Genomic DNA, 23413 nt, shown 5'->3' with positions numbered 1-23413 from the left:
ATCCCAGATGAGAAAACGTTCATGAATACCAATTTTGCCCCGAAAAACTCATCAGTGAAGTTGAGAAAATCACCAAATCAAAGACCAGGAGCTGGATTACTGACAGACAGCTGACAGACGGCCTCAGACTGGCTGTCTGTGATGATGAACTAACTACAAGCTCACAGCCAGAGTTCAGTCACAGCCATCACTCTGACTGGAGTCACATGACGTGATGGCATTATGATGAGAGCTGAACTTACATGAGTTGCACTGACTGATCATGTTGTCAGTGTTGTGCTGTAATTGGATTGGATTCAATTTATTGTCATTGCTAGAGTCCAGGTACAGAAGCAGCGAAATGTAAATAAATACAACATTTATATTGGTAGTTCATCCAGCTGTTCATTGCAAATGTGTTTTTTCTTGTTCATATTGTGTGCGGTTAACAAATATTTTACTTGTTATATTACACTTAAATTCTGTGTACCTGGTCACATCAATTTGAACGCTGGACCAAAATGACAATTAGGCCAAATAAAAAGTAATAAGTCCAGTCTGGACAGTCGTTTTCTCTCAACGCCTCAATAGGTAGATCTTGTCGTCATGAAGGCGGAGGTCAGGGATCTTGGGCTCAAAAAGGTTGGTGACCACTGACCACTGTTCTAGTATATTAACTTCGTATAACATATTTACAGAATAACCTATGAAAAGACACCATTAATACGAAAATATGATTGGAAAAAAAGCTAACGAGCTCGCATGTAAAGGGGCGGGGCCTCTGCTCTGTTTTCAAAATAAAAGTTTAAAAGCCCCTCTCGACCCCGCCCCCCCCGGTTGCGCATTTCCGCTGCCATGACGTCACTTCTGGATGTCAATATGCGGCTCGGTGCGGCGCTGGGAAACGGAACCACTGGAAAGATGTAAACCGAGTACCCAGCGAAGACGAGCCTCAACGCAGACACCGAACCGCAACGCGGGACGAGAACCCGCACCGGGCGTCCGTTAAACCGCGAACCGCGCACCGAACCGGCAGCTCGGTGAGTCGCCGTCTCCCCGCGAAGCAGCGGCAGCGGCAGCGGCGGCGGAGCGCGTTTGCCTCGAAGCAGCCATCTTTTCGGTGAGGAGAAATGTACGGGGCGCCGCGGCGGGCCTGCTCCGGCTCCGGCTCCGGGGGTCGCGTCCGGAGCCTCCTGATGCTGACGACCGCGCTCCTGCTCTCGGCCGCCGGGCTGCTCTCCGCGCTGCCCGGCGTCACCGAGGCGAAGGAGTGCGACAAGCCGTGCGTGAACGGGCAGTGCAACGCCGCCACCGGCAGCTGCGCGTGCCTCCCCGGCTGGGTCGGGGACCAATGCCAGCACTGCGGAGGGAGATTCAGGTACAGTGAGCCGACAAGAGCCGCTTGTGACGGGTCGCGTGAATGTTGTCTTTGCTTTGTGGAGGTGAGAGACGAGACACAGAGCAGTGCACACCTGAGGCACAGAAACACCCGGTACTACTACTACTACTACTAGTACTAGTACGACTAGTACTACTACTACTTCTACTACTAGTACTAGTACTACTACTACGACCACAGGTCTCCTGGTTCAATCGCTAAATAGTACCTGTGTCATGTGCATGCTCTTCATGAGGTATCAGTGGCCCTTCAGTGTCCTTTAACCCTCCTCTTACCTTTGGGGTCAATTTGACCTCATTCAATGATTGACAACATTTTTTTTGCTTCATATTTCATGACTTTTCCTAATTCTTTGGGGACAACTGGGAAAACACATTCACATTGATGATATGTTTTCAATGTCCTGAACACAACTTGTACGCAACGGTGTTCTTTGGGGTCAATTTGACCCCAGGCTGTTTTTCACTGTGTAAAACATATAAGAAATATCTTTTTAATCTTTAAAAAAAATGTATTTAAAGGGCTATTTAGGTAGTCAACAAACACACATAAAGTACCTCACACTTAAACTTGGGAAACAATATTAATTCTAATCATTTTCTGGAGATTTTAATTAATTAAAGGGTAAACGATGTTGGTACATTTGAAGGTAACAGGAGGGTTAATCTGTGTGTCACCAAACCAGGTAACAACCTATGTTGTGTACACATCACTTCCCTGGATGTAAAGGTGCTGATGCTGGAAGTTTTCTGATAAAACCAAGAAGCCAAGAAGATTTGTCATCTATCCGATTGCTTGTTTTCTTTAAACCTAAAGGTGTTCATTTAATTTGTTTAGTAGAAAACAGAGAAAGTCCACATTGTCTATATAAAGCTGCAACCAGAGGACATGTGTCATTCAAGAAACAAACAAAACACAACATTTTTATTTTTTATCTATTAGTTCATGCCCTCAAATCCCTATTTTAATCCCATGCTTTCACGCAACCCAGCCAGGTGTGTATTCCCAGTTGGGAACACCTCTTTGTGGCATTCTCCGTGTGCGATATGAAAGGTGTCGCAGACTCGATGGGAACAGTCGGACCGTCGGCGCTGCACATCTTGTTCACCCGTTAAAGTTCTGCTTCACGTCACTGGAGGTCGTATTAGTTTAGACAAAAGTCAGGGATATCTCTACGTCTTCCGCCGGAAACTAAAAACACATCTTTTCCCACTATCTGGATTAAAACACCAATTAGCACTTCACTGGTACTCAAATGGCGCATTATTATGTTATTACTCATGTTATTACTCATGGTATTACTCATGTTATTACTCATGTTATTACTCATGTTATTACTCATGTTATTACTTATGGTATTACTCATGGTATTACTCATGGTATTACTCATGGTATTACTCATGGTATTACTCATGTTATTACTCATGTTATTACTCATGGTATTACTTATGGTATTACTCATGTTATTACTTTTGGTATTACTCATATTATTACTCGTTATTACTCATGTTATTACTTATGGTATTACTCATGTTATTACTCATGTTATTACTCATGTTATTACCTTCGCATTGAAAATGCGGAAGGTAGTTATTTATTTATTTGTATGCGTGTTACTCGCATAACTAAAAAAGTTTTAAACCGAATCGCATGAAATTTGGTGGGATGATTGGTTATTATCCAGGGACCATTTGATTCGATTTTGGGATCGATCGGGTTAAAGGTCAAGGTCATGAAAAGGTCAACATCTTCTTTTTACCATAGCGCGGTCAATTTTTATCCAATTGGCATGCAACTAATGCCAAAATGTTCATAATTCAATGCCCAATCTTGTGATATGCGAAGGTATGCGCTCTACCGAGTGCCCGTTCTAGTTACTCATGTTATTACTCATGTTATTACTTATGGTACTTTTGTAGTTCGACTATCTTGAAGAAATGTTACTTTCTGTATTCTTGTTCTGAGTTTGTACTCTTGGTTGATTCACTTATTGTAAGTCGCTTTGTTCAGATTGTAAAGCCTAAAGCAAAGTTGTCATTTGTGATTTTGGGCGATACAAATTAAATTGATTTACACTGTCGGTCAGTTTATACAGGACTGTGCGCCCTACTCGATGACACAGGCACGCATTTAATAGGAGAAATATGTCTTTCTTCTTCCTGATTTCCTACTTTCTTGGTTGTCGAATTCAAGCTGAAATAGGGATGTCATGCTTCTGTAAGCGAGCTGATCCAGGTCCAGCATTGTGATGAGCCGGCATGTCTGTGCAGCTCAAATGTGTCCATTAGGGCGTGCATCCTCTAAACAGTCACGGTCAAAGAAAGGGAAGCCGGGACTATTCGCATGGCGGCGTTGAGTACCCTCTGGATTTGGATTCAATCTATCGTCATTGCACAGAGCACAGGTACCAGGGTTCGTATGGTCATGGAAAACCTGGAAAAGTCATGGCATTTCAAAATGGTCATTTCCAGGCCTGGAAAAGTCATGGAAAAAACTTAAATCCTAAAAGTTTTGGAAAAGTCATGGAAATGTGTTATAATCACATGTTCATTTACGCAGAGTTTGAAATAAATAATGGTTTTTTAAAAGAAAGACGCTCAAAATATAAGCCGGCGTACGCTCTCAATACGCACAATGTTACTGTATTTTAGAAATATCATTCTTGAAGTTAATAAAGCTGCAGAATTAATCAAAATATTATCACAATAAGGCCGCCTGCACTTTTCAAATCGCAGACATCGCGCGTATGTTTTTTATTTATTATTTCATCTTTCAGTGAATCCTTCTCTGGTTCCAGCGTCTCAAATGTGAGGATCTGTTTTTTGTTTTTTTTCACTGAACTGAATAGCAGTTTTTTATGGACTACCGTTCAGACGTGTTAAAAAAAGAAGCGATTAAGAATCGCTCTGGGCTGTGGAAACTTAACGTGTGAATTTGTCCTTATTTTCTGACAACTTGTAAATGCAACAACAAACACAAAGTCCCAATTAACTGATAATGGAAACACTGACTCTATCTGCAACACTCTTAACGCTCCAGTTAGTTGAACAAAGGATCAAAGTCTCTGGGGATTATTAAAGTTGAACTTTGGGTTTGTCGGTGGCCTGTTACACGGTCATGGAAAAAAATTAAATCATAAAAGTTTTGGAAAAGTCATGGAAATGTGTTATGATCACATCATTTACGCCGAGTTTGAAATAATTATTATGTTTTTTAAAGAACGACGCTTAAAATATAAGCCGGCGTACGCTCTCAATACGAAAAATGTTCTACATTTTTTATGTTTATACCGAGATTTCAGTTTGGTCATGGAATTTTTTTTTAAAGTCCTGGAAATCCATCGGTCAACATGTGTAAGAACCCTGCTGTTAAGTTTGCCTTCCCTTCCAGCTGCTTCGATTGAAGCCGCATGTCGTCGTCTGTTTCTATTCTCAAACTCTACCGGTGGAAAGAAGGCTCGTCGGGGAGGTTTTTGTGGCGCCGCTGAGCCTGAACTTCACGAATAACACAGCCGGCCGCCGACATCCCAGGATGACGTTTAGAGGCTCGAGCCTCGGTCCTCCTGTGGCGCGCTGAGCAGCGTTATCAGCGACGCGGCGGCCGCCTCGCCCAGTCGGGCTAATTATCATTTACACGTAACAAGTGAACTTTCTTCTTTCCGCGATGCCAGACTGGCCCGGATTCACGGTTGCGTTGCTCAAAGGGACGATGTTTCTTTCCCGGGGAGCGCCTGTGTTTCTGAGGCCGCGTTTAGCATCGAGACAACGCTGCCACACGGGGCCGGCTGAAGGCTGGGGGAAAGCTGCCTTCTGTGGCGAGGGCCTGCCAAGATGGAGACCTGGCTATAGCTGTGAGGGCCAATATCTACATGGAGAGGAGGAGGCGGGGGGGGGGGGGTGGAGGAGGAGTGTGTTTTGTTGTTTTTAATGGCATAAACATCAGATTCTCCTTTTCATCTGAGGGGATTTTGAATTTATGGTTCAGTGTGTAATTTAGCGATTGGCATTCATACCACTTTATATTACAAATCATATCCTGATATATATATGTATGTGTGTATATATATATGTGTATATCTGTATATATGTATATATAAATACATATGTATATGTATATATGACAGAATGGCAAATGAATGCTATGCGAACAAAAACGTTCCTCTTTGTTTAAGCTCTTTTGTTTGTCGTCTCTGGAAGAGTTTAGGAAGTTTCACATCCAGGATCTGGAGGATGGATTAGTTTACAGCCACAGTGGCTGAGGTGGCAGTGAGTTTCCTTTGAAGCCACCGCGTACATCTTTAGGCATCGGCAAACTCGGCACGTCTGATGTGGAACATGAAAAGACGGGATTTAATTTGTGCGGATGAGGTGAACCTGCAGGGTCTAAGTGGGGATGGGATGCATTTTAAGGCTGATTTAAAAAGGCTTAATTTTCAGTGTGTTACAAAAAAAATGTTTAAAAAAAATAGCTCTCTTTAAAGTGCAACTGTAACTCAAGCAAAAAAAGCAAAGTCACTTTGAAAATAGCCACTTGCCCATTATTTATTAAATATTTACTCGACAATAAAACTGACTTATAGCAGCTTGAGTGTGTTTTGGGCAGCTGTAGTCGATGTCGGGTTCACGGCTGCCGAGTAACTTTACATCTTCTTGCGTCCTTTACGAGTCTCCTCAATGTTTTACATTAGCAGGGGGAGGATGGCATGTTTATTTGTAACGGCATCTATGGAGCGCGTTCGCTTGAGAGCATCCGTTGTCTACCGCACTCGACTTGCAGCTCTACACCGACGACTCCCGATGAAACAAAAAAACATAGATGGTGTGGCTATATGAGGACCAGGTGAAGGTAATGAGGGACTAACGAGGGAATGAGCAACAGGTGAGACGGCATGAGGACCAGGTGAAGGTAATGAGGGACTAACGAGGGAATGAGCAACAGGTGAGACGGGCATGAGGACCAGGTGAAGGTAATGAGGGACTAACGAGGGAATGAGCAACAGGTGAGACGGCATGAGGACCAGGTGAAGGTAATGAGGGACTAACGAGGGAATGGGCAACAGGTGAGACGGGCATGAGGACCAGGTGAAGGTAATGAGGGACTAACGAGGGAATGAGCAACAGGTGAGACGGGCATGAGGACCAGGTGAAGGTAATGAGGGACTAACGAGGGAATGAGCAACAGGTGAGACGGGCATGAGGACCAGGTGAAGGTGATGAGGGACTAACGAGGGAATGAGCAACAGGTGAGACGGGCATGAGGACCAGGTGAAGGTGATGAGGGACTAACGAGGAATGAGCAACAGGTGAGACGGGCATGAGGACCAGGTGAAGGTAATGAGGGACTAACGAGGGAATGGGCAACAGGTGAGACGGGCATGAGGACCAGGTGATGGTGATGAGGGACTAACGAGGGAATGGGCAACAGGTGAGACGGGCATGAGGACCAGGTGAAGGTAATGAGGGACTAACGAGGGAATGAGCAACAGGTGAGACGGCATGAGGACCAGGTGAAGGTAATGAGGGACTAACGAGGGAATGAGCAACAGGTGAGACGGGCATGAGGACCAGGTGAAGGTAATGAGGGACTAACGAGGGAATGAGCAACAGGTGAGACGGCATGAGGACCAGGTGAAGGTAATGAGGGACTAACGAGGGAATGGGCAACAGGTGAGACGGGCATGAGGACCAGGTGAAGGTAATGAGGGACTAACGAGGGAATGGACAACAGGTGAGACGGGCATGAGGACCAGGTGAAGGTGATGAGGGACTAACGAGGGAATGAGCAACAGGTGAGACGGGCATGAGGACCAGGTGAAGGTAATGAGGGACTAACGAGGGAATGAGCAACAGGTGAGACGGGCATGAGGACCAGGTGAAGGTAATGAGGGACTAACGAGGGAATGGACAACAGGTGAGACGGGCATGAGGACCAGGTGAAGGTGATGAGGGACTAACGAGGGAATGAGCAACAGGTGAGACGGGCATGAGGACCAGGTGAAGGTGATGAGGGACTAACGAGGGAATGACCAGAGGCAGCTGAAGGGAGCTGGACTGACGAGGTGGGAAGCAGGATCTGGAATGACGTGATAGTTAGAGAGACAGGATGAAAACCACTAATAAAAAAAGGAAGGTGTGGAGCTAAACTGTTACATCATGGTAATAAAACATGAAGGTGGAAGTTGTTCTTTTACTGCCTGATTGTAAATGTCCATAACACGTGTGTGTGTGTCGGGGACAACATGTCAACAGGTGCTGAGGCTTTCACAAACCTTCTTTAGTGTTCTTCCTTACTGTATTTTGTTATAACACTCAACTGCACGTACGGTCATGGAAAACCTGGAAAAGTCATGGAATTTTAAAATGGTCATTTCCAGGCCTGGAAAAGTCATGGAAAAAACTTAAATCATAAAAGTTTTGGAAAAGTCATGGAAATGTGTTATCACATTTACGCCGAGTTTGAAATAATTAATATGTTTTTTAAAGAAAGACGCTCAAAATATAAGCCGGTGTACGCTCTCAATACGCAAAATGTTCTACATTGTTCATGTTTATTCCGAGATTTCAGTTTGGTCATGGACATTTGGTTTAAAGTCCTGGAAAAGTCCTGGAAATCCATTGGTCAACATGTGTAAGAACCCTGTCTCTTGTGAGCCAGCGGTATTCAGCGAAGCAGAGAAAGTTTTCTCTCTGTTTCGCTTCTTAAACTCTCCATTTTGCTGATGCACCGACTTCAAGCCCATCGGAGATAGCGGAGGAGCATCGTTTGCGATGTGTCGCCCGGCCCGTAAAGTCGTCTTGACTTAACGACGCCCTCGGCCCTCGAGCCGCCCGGCCCACGTGGGGCCGTCGGCCTGCAGCTCCGCAGCTTTGGTTGCAGGCGAACGTTTTTCAACAACACGTTGCAACACACCTGTTGCCTGGATGCAAACAAAGAAAAGATAAACACATGTTACGCAATACACTCCAGGGAAGCAACCGCTCTGCATCGTTTTCACGCCGAAGTTGTGAAGGAATCGCACACACACACGTTTGAATTCGTCCACGTTGAAAGCGGAGACAAAAAAAAGCTCTTTTTATAGACGTGTCTTGATGAAGGCTTGAGATCTTTCTCTGGCTCCTGGAGCTGAACGGGGGAAGCGTGTTCGCCGCAGACCTCGGTCCGAAGAGGTGCTGAGAGACTTTTTGAAGTGTGTGTAAAAGGGAATAGTGTGTGAGAAGGGGAATAGTGTGTGTAAAAGGGAATAGTGTGAAAAGGGGAATTGTGTGTGTGAAAAGGGGAATAGCGTATGTGTGTAAAGGGGAATAGTGTTTGTGTGTGTGAAAAGGGGAATATTGTGTAAAGGGGAATAGTGTTTGTGTGTGTAAAGGGGAATAGTGTTTGTGTGTGTGAAAAGGGGAATAGTGTATGTAAAGGGGAATAGTGGTTGTGTGTGTGAAAAGGGGAATAGTGTGTGTGTAAAGGGGAATAGTGTGTGTGAAAAGGGGAATAGTGTTTGTGTGTGTAAAGGGGAATAGTGTGTATGTGTGTGTGAAAAGGAATAGTGTGTGTGTAAAGGGGAATAGTGTGTGTGAAAATGGGAATAGTGTGTGTGTGAAAAGTGGAATAGTGTGTGTGAAAAGGGGAATAGTGTGTGTGTGTGTAAAGGGGAATAGTGTGTGTGTGTGAAAAGGGGAATAGTGTGTGTGTGTGTGTGTGTGTGTGAAAAGGGGATTAGTGTGTGTGACGGTGGAGTCACCGCACCCTGAGACCGACATCAGTAATGACACAATCTCTGCCTACAAAGTGTCTCCTGTGTAATTTGTCTCCTCTCCGCTGCGTCATCGAGCCGATCGGGCGCCGTTCCTCTCCCGCTCTCCCGGCGCTTTGCCTCTGGTAATAATCAGCCGTGCGGTTTAATCATTCTCCTCGTAGCCGTCTTGATTGCTGCTGATTGCTCGGCCGCCAAGCTGCAGGAACCAAATAATTAACTGGGTCACACACACACACACACACACCTGGACTGGACACGGTTTTGATGATCTCAGCCTTTTTTATTTTTGTCGTCGCTGGATAAAATAAATCTTTTTTTTGTAACCCTGAACTTCTCTCTCTTCCTTCAGGTTGACGGGGCCCTCTGGTCAGCTGACCGACGGGCCGGGAAACTACAAGTACAAAACCAAGTGCACCTGGCTGATCGAGGGACAGTGAGTAGAAGTGAAGATCCGACATCGGGGGAGAAAGTCCAATTCTGTGCTGCCGTTCTCAAGACTTTCTTAAATCGACGGCATCCCTTCATCCGTTAAGAAAACCTAAACGGCTCAGATCAGTAATAATAATAATGCATTACATTTCTATAGCGCTTTTCAAAATACTCAGACGAAATATCCTAAAAGCTATGCAATAAAAAGAACTAAAATTACAATAAAAACAAACGATGAAAGCGAATAAGAGCGCAGAGAGCACACAATCACACATTAAAAGCAGTTTTGAACAGGTGGGTTTTGATTTGTGATTTGAACGATGAAAGTTCGCTGCCGTCACGGATGATTTTGGGGAGAGTTCCAGAGGGAGGCGGCAGAGATGGAGACGGCTCCGTCCCCCCATGTCCGGTGCTTACACTTCTCCTTCATCTTGTTCTTCTTGTTCTTCTTGTTCTTGTTCTTGTTCTTCTTCTTCTTCTTGTTCTTCTTGTTGTTGTTGTCCTCCTACTACTTCTCCTTCATCTTTTCCTTCTTGTTCTTCTTCTTTTCCTCCTTGTCCTTCTCTTTCTCCTTTTTCCTCCTTCTTGTTCTTCTTCTTTTTCCTCCTCCTTTTTCTTGTTCTCCTCCTGCTACTTCTCCTTCATCTTGTTCTTCTTTTCCTCCTTGTCCTTCTTCTTCTTCCTCCTTCTTTTTCTTGTTCTCTTCTTCTTTGTCCTCCTCCTTTTTCTTGTTCTCCTCCTTCTTCTTCTCCTTGTTCTTCTTCTTCTATGGTGTTTTACGGCAGCTTGCATCCTTTTAGTTGCTCCACTCTCCCCATCAGTCCCGTTGCTCGCAACAATTGCACGAAGCACCCTCTTCCCAGACCACTAGACCCCCACTCCAATATACTTCCTCGCTCTCTTCCCTTCATCCCTAGTCTCTCCATTTCTTCCAACATGTCCTTCCTTTCTGACCTGTATTTAGTGCATGTGGTAACAACATGATGTACTCTTTCTGGTGCCTGGATGAGCTTCCTCTCCACGCCGGGAAGTCCCAAAAGGGGGGCGGGGAAGACGAAGCGAGCCGCGCTCGCAGGGACCTCGGATGGAATTCAGTTTTTTGGAATCGGAGTTTCTTTGTCGGACGTCTCCAGGCCCTCCGTGCTCCCGGGTTCTTCGTTTATCGGTCGCGAGCTGCGAGAAGAAGAAGAGAACAAGAAAAAGAATGAGGAAAAAGGAGAAGAAGAAGAGAACAAGAAGGAGGAAAAAGGAGAAAAAGAAGAAGAAGAGGACAAGAAAAAGAAGGGGGAAAAAGGAGTAAGAGAAGAAGAAGAGAACAAGAAAAAGGAGGAAAAATGAGAATGAAAAGAAGAAGAAGAAGAGAACAAGAAAAAGGAGGAAAAATGAGAAAAAGAAGAAGACAAGAAAAAGGAGGAAAAAGGAGTAAGAGACGAAGAAGAAGAGAACAAGAACAAGGAGGAAAAAGAAGACAAGAAAAAGGAGAAAGAAGAAGAACAAGAGAAAAAGAAAAAGAAGGAGGAAAAAGGAGTAAGAGAAGAAGAAGAGAACAAGAAAAAGGAGGAAAAAGGAGAAAAAGAAGAAGACAAGAAAAAGGAGGAGGAAAAAGGAGAAAGAAGAAGAAGAACAAGAGAACAAGAAAAAGGAGGAGGAAAAATGAGAAAGAAGAAGAACAAGAGAACAAGAAAAAGGAGGAGGAAAAAGGAGAAAGAAGAAGAACAAGAGAACAAGAAAAAGGAGGAGGAAAAAGGAGAAAGAAGAAGAACAAGAGAACAAGAAAAAGAAGGAGGAAAAAGGAGAAAAAGAAGAGAACAAGAAAAAGGAGAGGAGGAGGAGAAGAAGATAACACGAAAAAGGAGGAGGAGGAGAAGAAGGAGAAGAGAACAAGGAGAAGAAGAAGTAGTAGGAGGAGAAGAACAAGATGAAGGAGAAGTAGTAGGAGGAGAAAGAGAAGAAGAAATTCAATTTTGAAGTGGAAAAATGTGACCATTCATATCACTTCCCGTACATCTCGCCCCCCCCCCCCCCTCCTTCCCGTCGCAGAGACGGAAACGGGCCTTCGTGTTCCTCCCTCATCTCGTCTGAATGATTTCATTTCTTTACGATCGTCAAATTCAGAGCGGAGACGGCTCGGAGGTTAAAGGTCGTGTCCTGTTGGTTTGTTTGCGTTGCACAGGGACACACGTGAGCTCCGACTCCAGCCGTGACGCGATGCGGCTTCGTTGTCACATTTAACCGCTCAGTTACTCGGCCCGACGGCTGTTGCATCGGTCGACGACACAAGAGAAATAAAACCGGATCCATTTTTTCTTCTTCCCCCTTTAGATTTATTCTACGACGAAGGCGCCGACAGACAAACGCCCGTGCAGTTTTGTTTCTCCCGGCCGTTAATGATCCACCTGCCGCGCTATTAAAATCCCACGTATCCCGCTCACGTCGTAAACATGGGCGTTTCATTCTTCAGCCCGTGAAATATTAACTAAATATCTTAACAAGCCATCTTCAGGTTGCTGAGATCATAATAAATAATCACACAGTTGGAAATGTGTTAAACGCTACGGAGCAGAGGTTATATTGTGATCTCTGGATGGTAGATGCTGTCAAGGCAACTAAAGCATCTTTTTACTCATTGAGTAAAAATAATGTATTGATTTCTGCCTGGAGCTCGGTCTCTCTTTGCTGGGAGGAGATCAAAAGCCCTTCAGTTTCAAGGAATGTGCAGTCACTCTAATATCTACTATATCTCGTCTAGCATCTGTTACTTTTGAGGGGAGGATTACATCAGTGCGACTCTGTTAATTGTCAAATATAAGAAATATAAAAAATCAATAAATGCATCTTTGAACAAAAAAAAGATGAATTTATTGCCAGATATATTCATGAATCCAGTGTGTGGAATTAGATATTTTAGCTTATTTTGGGGACTTCTGATTTTACTGTTTGAACGTCTGTGTGTTTTGCCCATGTGCTTAATGTGTGTGTCTGTGTGTGTTTTGCCCGTGTGCTTAATGTGTGTGTCTGTGTGTGTTTTGCCCACGTGCTTAATGTGTGTGTCTGTGTGTTTTGCCCACGTGCTTTATGTGTGTGTCTGTGTGTGTTTTGCCCACGTGCTTAATGTGTGTGTCTGTGTGTTTTGCCCACGTGCTTTATGTGTGTGTCTGTGTGTTTTGCCCATGTACTTAATGTGTGTCTGTGTGTGTTTTGCCCATGTACTTATAATGTGTGTGTCTGTGTGTGTTTTGCCCATGTACTTAATGTGTGTCTGTGTGTGTTTTGCCCATGTACTTAATGTGTGTGTCTGTGTGTGTTTTGCCCATGTACTTAATGTGTGTTTGTGTGTGTTTTGCCCGTGTACTTAATGTGTGTGTCTGTGTATGTCTGTGTGTTTAGCCCATGTACTTTATGTGTGTCTGTGTGTGTTTTGCCCATGTACTTAATGTGTGTGTTTTGCCCATGTGCTTAATGTGTGTGTCTGTGTGTGTTTTGCCCATGTTCTTAATCTGTGTGTGTGTGTGTTTTGCCCATGTACTTAATGTGTGTGTCTGTGTGTGTTTTGCCCATGTACTTAATGTGTGTCTGTGTGTGTTTTGCCCATGTGCTTAATGTGTGTGTCTGTGTGTGTTTTGCCCATGTGCTTAATGTGTGTGTCTGTGTGTGTTTTGCCCATGTGCTTAATGTGTGTGTCTGTGTGTGTTTTGCCCATGTACTTAATGTGTGTGTGTGTGTGTTTTGCCCATGTACTTAATGTGTGTGTCTGTGTGTTTTGCCCATGTACTTAATGTGTGTGTCTGTGTGTGTTTTGCCCACGTGCTTAATGTGTGTGTCTGTGTGTTTTGCCCATGTACTTAATGTGTGTGTCTGTGTGTGTTTTGCCCACGTGCTTTATGTGTGTGTCTGTGTGTTTTGCCCACGTGCTTAATGTGTGTGTCTGTGTGTGTTTTGCCCATGTACTTAATGTGTGTGTCTGTGTGTTTTGCCCACGTGCTTTATGTGTGTCTGTGTGTGTTTTGCCCATGTACTTAATGTGTGTGTCTGTGTGTTTTGCCCATGTACTTAATGTGTGTGTCTGTGTGTTTTGCCCATGTACTTAATGTGTGTGTCTGTGTGTGTTTTGCCCATGTACTTAATGTGTGTCTGTGTGTGTTTTGCCCATGTACTTAATGTGTGTGTGTTTTGCCCATGTACTTAATGTGTGTGTCTGTGTGTGTTTTGCCCATGTACTTTATGTGTGTCTGTGTGTGTTTTGCCCGTGAACTTAATGTGTGTGTCTGTGTGTGTCTGTGTGTTTTGCCCATGTACTTTATGTGTGTCTGTGTGTGTTTTGCTCATGTACTTAATGTGTGTGTCTGTGTGTTTTGCCCATGTACTTAATGTGTGTGTCTGTGTGTGTTTTGCCCATGTACTTAATGTGTGTGTGTGTGTGTTTTGCCCATGTGCTTAATGTGTGTGTCTGTGTGTGTTTTGCCCGTGTGCTTAATGTGTGTGTCTGTGTGTGTTTTGCCCATGTACTTAATGTGTGTGTCTGTGTGTGTTTTGCCCATGTGCTTAATGTGTGTGTCTGTGTGTTTTGCTCATGTGCTTAATGTGTGTGTGTGTGTTTTGCCCATGTACTTAATGTGTGTGTCTGTGTTTTGCCCATGTGCTTAATGTGTGTGTCTGTGTGTGTTTTGCCCATGTGCTTAATGTGTGTGTCTGTGTGTTTTGCCCATGTGCTTAATGTGTGTGTCTGTGTGTTTTGCCCATGTACTTAATGTGTGTGTCTGTGTGTGTTCTCCAGGCCCAACACAATCCTCCGGCTGCAGTTCAACCACTTTGCCACCGAGTGCAGCTGGGACCACCTCTACGTGTTCGATGGAGACTCCATCTACGCCCCTCTGCTCGCCGCCTTCAGGTGCGTCCGGCAGGAGGACGTCTTGCCCTCCTGTGTTCGGATTCCCCGAATGGAAATCGGCCTCGACTTCTGCTCGACGATGGCAGAAAAAACTCCAATCACTGAACCATTAAACGCTCTCATACACACGCCTGCATATATACGGTTTAGGAGTCAAATATCTGTGTAACTGCTGATTTAAATGTGTTAAATTCCACCTTTTTAACTGCAGCGGTCTGATTGTTCCCGAGCGTTACGGGAACGAGACGGTTCCCGAGGTGGTGTCTCAGTCCGGCTACGCCCTGCTGCACTTCTTCAGCGACGCCGCCTACAACCTGACCGGCTTCAACATTTCCTACAGGTGAGAGCGACGCCTTTTTCTCCTTTAATAACACGTAACCGAGGACCTGCGGCGGTTGTGTGCAGTTTTAAATCTCCCGGTGCTTCCATGTCAAAAGTGCAAAACATTTCCAGAACGAAATCAAAGCATCTTTCATAAAGGCATGAAGTCGACTCCTCCTCCAGGTCGGCCCTCGACATTTACTCTCGGCGCCGACCTTCATTTTGAAATCTTAGCTGCAGCGGCAGCTTCCACGTATCAAATCAGAAGAATCAGAATCAGAAACAGGTTTATTGCCAAAGAATGAATGTTTTCACAAACAAACGAGGAATTTTTTTTGGTGGAAGGTGCAACATTTGGACATGACAAACAACAATCAACGCGACGGAAAGACAACAAATAATGTGAGAGTGTTTGGGTGTGTGCTTCAAGTGGTGTGTTTTAGTTAAAGTGCATGTTAAAGTGACGTGTGTGGAGGAGGCCTCCAGGAGGGAAGAAGAAGGAGGAGGGAGGAGGAGTGGGAGGAAGAGGGAGGAGGAGGAAGAGGAAGGAGCGGGAAGAAGGAGGAGAGAGGAAGGAAGGTGGAAGAAGAGGTGGTAGTCCTGGGGGTGACAGTCAGTCAGTCCCGGGGTCCATTGATGAGCCCGACCGCCGTCGGGAAAAAGCTATTGGTGTGGCGGGTGGTCGTGGTCATGATGGACCGCAGCCTCCTCCCCGAGGGGAGGGACTCGAACAGGGAGTGTCCAGGGTGGGAGGGGTCATAATGGCTCATAATCCGCTGCCAGAGCTTCGGGGTTTTCGTCTCTCAGGGTCCACGCGTGCATTCAGGATGGAGTCAGTCGCTGGATAAAAGTCCCAGCTGAACGACTTCCATACTGACGGTCAAGCCCAGGGGTCCCCAAACCTTTTCCTGTGAGGGCCACATCACTTGTCCCTTCTCTGATGGGGCGGGGTCAGTTTGTAACAGACGATCACAGGGTGCCTCAATGTAAACATGTATTGTTTTCCAGAAAGCCACATCACCATTAATAACCCTTTCTGGGATCTTCACAGAAAAAAGAAAGTCAGGAAATAAATATTTGTGAAATAAATAATAACCAATCCGTTGCTTGTTGCATCATTGGCCAGCCTGGCACACGGCGACGTTTCGTTGCGTTTGGTTCTTTTGGGAGATGCTGACATGAATCCCACGTAGAAGCAAAAACAGACCACAATATTATAGCATTTTTTTTCTTCTTACATGAGCAACTGAACACTTGGTTGAGTCTCTATGGAAACGGCACCGCCGTGGCGAGGAGGAAGGACAACTCAAACACGTCTTTTGTGCAGCTTCGTACAGTATTATTGAGGGGAAGTTCAATTTCTTCCTCTTAGTTTCTTCTTCTAAAGTTTTACCACCTACCAACAAAGCGCTCCAAATGTTTCACTTCCCGTGGCGTTGCGTCTCAAATCAATCGCGGTTTCAGCGAGGAGAGAAACGATCTTCTTCACAGGATCAGGTTGGCGCTAACGGTTTATTTACCGTATAGAATAAAGAGATTTGGATGAAACCAAAATGTTCGAACCACGTGATATGTTCAAGGACCGTCGGGAAAAGTTTGTTTGTTTGTGTATTTTATTCAGTCAATCAAATCAAATACAATACAATTCTATACAAAAGAGAAAGACTGAAAAGGTATAGGTAGAAGCAAAAAATGCTTATAAATTCCTATCCTTAATTTTAATTAATATAAAATAAAGAAAAAAACAACAAACTAAATAAAAAAACAAAATATATTTATATATACTACCGCATACATCTTCCATATAAATAAGTTTTTAATCACATTTATAACTCTCAAGAATTGTTTTATGAATAATTCCCTTGAAAACCTGTGAAAATCTGATAAGTGAAAATCTGATAAGTTCTGTTTTTACAGCTGCTGTTGATGATTAATTATTTAATATTGGGGATAAAAAAAAGAAGAAGTAAATGCACGTGTCAAAGCCGCCGGTGAGTCCCGAATGTTTTGTTGTAAAAATATTTACAAATGTTTTCACATCTAACGATGCAAAAAAATAACGGAAACAATTCGATTAAAGTACCATTTAAAAAAAACCCAAAGTGAAACCTGTTCGCTCCAAACATCTGCAGAGGACCCGATGGGCCCCGTGCGTTCTGTCCCCCCCGGCCTCGCTCGTTGCTGGTAGTGTCGCCATGGCGATGGGATTGAAGTTCGGCAGAGAAACGCCGAGTCGGATGAAAGCAAAGCGCCCCCCGGGCTTTGGTGTCTCGGGGAGGCGGAGGAGCCGAAACATCAAACCGCGAAGCTGCCGAAGAAACATGAAAGCGTGACGAGGGGCCCTTTGTGTCGGCGGCCCCGCTCCCAGACGTCTCACTCTAGTCTCTTCTGCTTTCATGTCTTTTTTTTTAATTTTTCACAGCAAAACTATTGGCATAAACTTGTTTAAATGTATACATCAGGGACACTATGTCCAGTTTGAAGGGACGGTCTGGCAATATGCTAGAACAAAGAAGTCAAAGGTCAAATTGATTGTGAGATGAACATATACTATCACTGGAAAGAGCATGTTGCTCTGCAGGGTTCGTACGGTCATGGAAAACCTGGAAAAGTCATGGAATTTTAAAATGGTCATTTCCAGGCCTGGAAAAGTCATGGAAAAAACCTAAATCATAAAAGATTTGGAAAAGTCATGGAAATGTTAGAATCACATGTTCATTTACGCCGAGTTTGAAATAATGAATATGTTTTTTAAAGAAAGACATTCAAAATATAAGCCGGCGTACGCTTTCGATACGCAAAACTTTCTAAATCTTTCATGTTTATACCGAGATTTCAATTTGGTCATGGAAATTTGGTGAAAAGTCCTGGAAATCCATTGGTCAACATGTGTAAGAACCCTGACTCTGATTCCCACTTTATTTAGTATTTTTGTTTTAATGAAGGCACACAACGTGCCCGTCATTAGCGCCGTCTCCATGGTGACAGGGTGAGTTTACCGCGGGGCTCTGATGTCTCCTCGGCCTCTAGCTCGCCGCTGAGTCTGAGACGACGGCAATAACAGCAGCTTCTGCTCACTGAAGGGGAAATGTTACACATTTCAAATCGAAAGGGGACACGCGGGGATAACTTCCAGGGTTGTTTAAATGTAGAAAGAAAGAAAAACACTCTCATAGTCCGTCTGAATACATCTGTATTCGTCCTCGGTCTGAAGCGCTCCCATTTAGCGCCTGTCTCTTTAAGCAGAAGTCCGGTCTGCAGCCCACAATAAGCCTGACTGGGTTGTCTTATTGGACGGTTTGTACCTTGGTAGTTACTCCAGATACCCACACCACCTCTGGGAAAAGTGAATTTTTCTGTGGTTTTTTTGCACAAAAGCAGTTGTTGAAACAAGCCCCTGATGTTGTATTCATCCTCCCCCTCCTCTCTCCTCCTCTTCCTCCCAGGGTGAACACATGTCCCAACAACTGCTCGGGCCACGGCGAGTGCCGCGCGAGGAACTCCACCGGCTCGGTGCACTGCGAGTGCGAGAGCAACTGGAAGGGCGGAGCCTGCGACGTCCCCTACTGCACGGCCGACTGCGGCTACCCCGACCGAGGCCGCTGCCGGGACAAGAGCTGCGTCTGCGAGGCCGGGTGGCAAGGTGGGCACGCAGCGGGCATTCTGACCGATTCTTAACACTCTTCCGGAGCAGGTGTGGCGCTTTCAGGACGGAGCTGAATGAACACGTCTATGCAGTACGGTTATCGTGCCACTATAAGAGGAACTGAAACCGGGCACTTGGCAGATGATGGACATCAGGCTCCGGATGAGCGTCAATTAAGTTTAACAATATTTAACGGGGCTCAGGATCGTGGGTTTCGTGGTGATCCGGGCTCAGCAGGAACCAGCCTGAAGGACCCGGGTCAAGACGAAAGAGAACGATCTTTCCCCAGTACAGAGTCTTAGTCCCAGAATCAGCCAATCAGCTCCTCTCAAAGGTAGTTCAGCCTCTAACACCTTCCTGTTGGATAAAAGTCCAGCTAGAACAATGGAGAGGTCAAACGTCACGACCCCCGGTTCAAAACGTCACTTCCAGTCAAGTCGCTAAACAAGTATTTTCACAATAAAAGTCCCGTCTGTTATTGTCCGCATTAAAGTCACTTCACGGGCTTCAACCGGCTTCCACAATCTGAAATACTAACTAACATTCACTCTCTTTGACATAGAGTAAACAGTCCCCCTATGCTTCATAACACATTCACAACAATATCAATATTCTCCCTAATATTTCCCATTATAATATCTTTCTATGTATTAATTTAAAGCTCAAGACGACAGAATCAAAATAAACTATTACAACCTAACGGCGCTATGCGAGTGAGGTCATCTGCTGAAGCGCCCAGTGTGCCGCCCACGTAGTCCGGCTGCTCATATAATTAGGTAAGAAATATATAATTGAGAGATTTTAATAAAGGAGCTTGGCCGCTGCTGCTGACTCGACTCCACGCTCGGCAGTGAGGGGTGTTTAGGCTGATCCCCGCGTAAAATAACTTATTCTTAACTTCACAGGGTCCTTTATTTCAGGGCTGAGGGTAACGTCCATCTGCTGGAGCTCGATGCACCTCAGATGGACTTTTTGCAGGATCAGCTTCCTGATCTTTTTTAGTTGTCTTTTTTTTTTTTATGTGGCGATGACCAGACGCCACTGCATCCCTTTTTTAAATTGGACCATATGTGCTTTCCAACGGCTCTATTAGTTCTTAAACGGCTCCGCCGAGCCACTCTGCACGCGCAGAGGCGACGGCTTCATTTACCTGCAGTTATATCAGCAGCTCGGCGTGTTTCACGATCTAATTACCAACGCCGAGGGAGCCGAGAGGCAGACCGGTGTTTCCTTCAGCCTTTATTACCCTGTCACGGCGTGTTAGCCGAGGAGCGGCACACTTAGTGTCCTCTGCTGCGCCGCCGGTTCCCAAATGAACTCGTTTTGTGCACAGACAGACGCCGGCTTAGTCAGGCCAGCCTTGCTTTTAATCTCTCCTTCACAGACGGGCGGGCCCCAACACATTACGTCTTTAAGGGAAGCAACGGCTGCGTTTGTTTTATTTATGGGGAAACGCCACCAAGCTGCAACGGTAGTTCTTTGTTGTTGCATCAAGGTAGTGGAGGAATATTAGCCACGAGGGAGGGGAAGGAAAAGGGGAACGGCTTCTCTCCTGTCATGTGGCCACAACGAGGGAGTTGGAGCTATTTAATTTGACATTTGTATTTAGGTTTTATTGTAAAGTAATATTTATTATTTTTTGTTTATTACCTTCACATTGAAAATGCGGAAGGTAATGTTTTGATCGCCGTGTGTTTATTTATTTATTTATTTGTATGCGTGTTACTCGCATAACTCAAAAAGTATTAAACTGAATCGCATGAAATTTGGTGGGATGATTGGTTATTATCCGGGGACCATTTGATTAGATTTTGGGATCGATCGGGTCAAAGGTCAAGGTCATGAAAAAGTCAAAATTTTCTTTTTAGCAATTTCTATCCAATTGGCATGCAACTAATGCCAACATGTTCATAATTCAATGCCCAATCTTGTGATATGTGAAGGTATGCGCTCTACCGAGTGCCCGTTCTAGTTTAGGTTATATTTTGATATGTTAGTTGTTTCTTATGATAGTTGTAGTTTAGTTTAATACATTTAGTTGTAGGTTCACTGATTGGGTAACGCTGGGCACCTGTGGTTATATGTAGAGGTGGGGAGGCATAGGACCAGCATGCACCTGGGTGGCCGGTGTTTTTTTACCACAGCATCAGCGAAGAGTGTCAGCGTTTTTGTTTGTTTGTAAATAAAATATCAAAATCAACATACCGAAATGGACGTTACTTTTGTTTTGCCTGCGTCAAACTCCAAAACCCACGGTGCATCAGCGGCAATTTGATTTATAGTTTAGTTTGATTTCGAAGGACAAAGGGCCGCTACAGAGGGAGTTCCTGCTCCGCAGTTTACGTCCTGTTTCCGCTGTAAGATGCAGCGATAGCCGCAGTTGACACGTGTTTTATCCCAGGCAGGTTTTCTTTTCTGTGTCTTTTTCTTGTCGGCCGACGACCTTTTCCTCCTTCGTTGAGAAGGGGTTCCGGTCCTCGCTGCCGCCATTGTTCTCGTCCTGTAACGGGGGAGCTCTGCCGGGCCTATCCGTCTTCAAAAGATTCATTGTTTTTTAAAAAGGTCGCGCCTCGATAGATTATTGTTTGTAAGTAAGGTCCAAACACACTTAAGTCTCCCGGAACGCCTTCCCGACTTTTTGGTTAATCTGGCATTTTAAAAAAAGAAGATTTTCTGATGATGAATTACGCCACGCCTGCATAATCCGTCTCCGTTATCTAAAGAGTTCAACATGCTTCGTGAAGCTCCCTTTCCTTTCACTCCTCACTTCCCATAATTCAAGAGAAATCAATAGTTAATTGTGTCGTCGTCATCTTTTCATTTTTTTCCTTTGATATATGGAAAACGGATATCCCAGATTTTTTAACCCTTCTTTCTTTCTGGCTGCAGGACATTAAAGTGAACTGATTTGATTCCTTATGTAATATCTTCAGTTTTTTATGCAGATTAAAAAAAATGTTTGCACTTAATCTCTTTGTCTGTTTATACGTTTCCTTAGAAAGCCGAGGATTTTATTGCGTTCGTCATATAAGTGCAAAAAATAAAATAAACCTATAAATTAACGGCGCAACCTCCTTTTAATTCCCCTGGAGCGCTGACTGAGCTTCCCCTCCCTCCTCCAGGTCCAGACTGCCTCGTCTCGGTGCCGGCCAACTCGTCCTTCTGGGGCCGGGAGGAGTACACCGAGGCCGGGCTGGCGAGGGTTTCCCACAAGGCCGTGGTGGAGCAGGGCGTCATGTGGGTCATCGGAGGCTACGTCTTCAACGCCTCCGACTATCACATGGTCAAAGCGTAAGTGCTTTTTGGGGGCTTGGCTGCAGCTGTTTCGACGCGGGTGCTGCTGTTGCTATGCGACCGTCGGGAATGCGATGGCCGTTACGGAGACGGAGTGTAACGCGTCATACTCTGAAAACCTCAGGCACCGGAGGGCAAACAACCGCCGCCTGCAGGAGCAACCGAGGGCCAAAAGGGCAACAAAAGGCCCGCAGCTGCGAGTCAACACGAGAGTCCGGCCTTTCGGCGGGTTATTTTTAGCACGCCGTGTCTACCAGGCGGGCGGTCGATGGCCGACTCGTCCCTTCGTCCACTCAGCGGCGAGCGAGCTACTGTAGTCAGCGGAGGCACCGGCAGCCACCATACGGCACGGCGTCTCGATTCATCCACGTTCAGACCGAACGCTCGACCCGTTATTCCTGCCGACGCCCCTCTCGTGTCTTCTTGAAGGCTCGCTTGTTTTTAACCCTCCTGTTACCTTCAAATGTACTAACGTCTTTGACCCTTTTTGACCACAACAATTAAAACCTCCAGAAAATGATTAGAATTAATATTGTTTCCCAAGTTTAAGTGTGAGGTACTTTGTGTGTGTTTGTTGACTACCTAAATAGCCCTTTAAATAAATAACAAGTTGATATTTATCTTTGCATTGAAAATGCGGAAGGTTATGTTTTGATCGCTGTGTATTTATTTATTTATTTGTATGCGTGTTATTCGCATAACACAAAAAGTATTAAATCGAATCGCATGAAATTTGGGTCAAAGGTCAAGGTCATGAAAAGGTCAAAATCTTCTTTTTACCATAGCACGGTCAATTTCTATCCAATTGGCATTCAACTAATGCCAAAATGTTCATAATTCAATGCCCAATCTTGTGATATGCGAAGGTATGCGCTCTACCGAGTGCCCGTTCTAGTTCTTATATGTTTTACACAATGAAAAACAGCCTGGGGTCAAATTGACCCCAAAGAACACCTATGCGTACAAGTTGTGTTCAGGACATTGAAAACATATCATCATGTGAATGTGTTTTCCCGGTTGTCCCCAAAGAATTAGGAAAAGTCATGAAATATGAAGCAAAAAAAATTATGCCAATCATTTTTTTTAGAGACGTCAAATGTTGAATGAGGTCAAATTGACCCCAAAGGTAACAGGAGGGTTAAGTCCTGCAGCTTCTGGGCTGGACGGACTTGTATTTTGTTTTTCGCGCCTTTCTCGTCCTCCGACCCCTCGAAGCGCCACAAATTCACATCCGCATTCGCAGGCCGCCGAGCAGTTTGGGGTTAAAGTGTCTCGCCCGAGGACACGTCGACGTGGATTGGAATCGAACCGATTTAGGAAAAATGACCCGCTCCCCCTCAGTGACCTCTGAGCTTTGCTCCTTGACCCCCTCGGTGTCGCATTCTTCTTTTGTTTGCCACCGGGCGAAAGGTGACGAGGAGGCGCCGTCACGCAATTCAAAGGAAACGGAGAGCGGCGATTTTTTTTTCCTCTTCCGGTGTGGGCGGGACTTAATTGCGCTCCGGGTGCGAAAGTAATGCTCGGCCGTCAAGACGAAGAACACCCACAGCTCCGTGTCTCTGTGGAAGTGCAGGTCCGGAAAGGATGTCATTCAATACCAAGATGCCAGGATGGGCCGGTGCTCCTCGCCCTGGACTCTCACACCCCTTCGGCCCTGGCTCGTGTTTTTTATGGGTTGCAGATGGGCCAAGTCCCTTTTTTACTCCT

General features: G+C 45.0%; 1 protein-coding gene across 4 annotated transcripts in view; it reads left to right on the top strand.

Annotated features, from left to right (window-relative positions):
* The first annotated feature begins 809 nt into the window (after positions 1–809).
* atrn (attractin) overlaps positions 810–23413 on the top strand; it is a 163151-nt gene continuing 140547 nt past the window's right edge. For all 4 annotated transcript variants that reach the window (XR_008833213.1, XM_056426614.1, XM_056426613.1 and 1 more), the window contains exons 1-6: positions 810–1357; positions 9478–9561; positions 14332–14445; positions 14657–14785; positions 18213–18409; positions 21535–21703. Coding sequence is in view for 3 of the 4 variants with exons in the window: in XM_056426614.1 (XP_056282589.1) it covers positions 1110–1357; positions 9478–9561; positions 14332–14445; positions 14657–14785; positions 18213–18409; positions 21535–21703 (941 nt within the window). In the remaining variant the exon portion in view is untranslated. The remainder of the gene's footprint in view (positions 1358–9477; positions 9562–14331; positions 14446–14656; positions 14786–18212; positions 18410–21534; positions 21704–23413) is intronic.

This window comes from Pseudoliparis swirei, chromosome 11, assembly GCF_029220125.1.
Source record: "Pseudoliparis swirei isolate HS2019 ecotype Mariana Trench chromosome 11, NWPU_hadal_v1, whole genome shotgun sequence".
Classification (NCBI taxonomy): Eukaryota; Metazoa; Chordata; class Actinopteri; order Perciformes; family Liparidae; genus Pseudoliparis; species Pseudoliparis swirei.
Note: the sequence above shows the minus strand (reverse complement) of the source record. Positions and strands in the feature narration are given on the sequence as shown.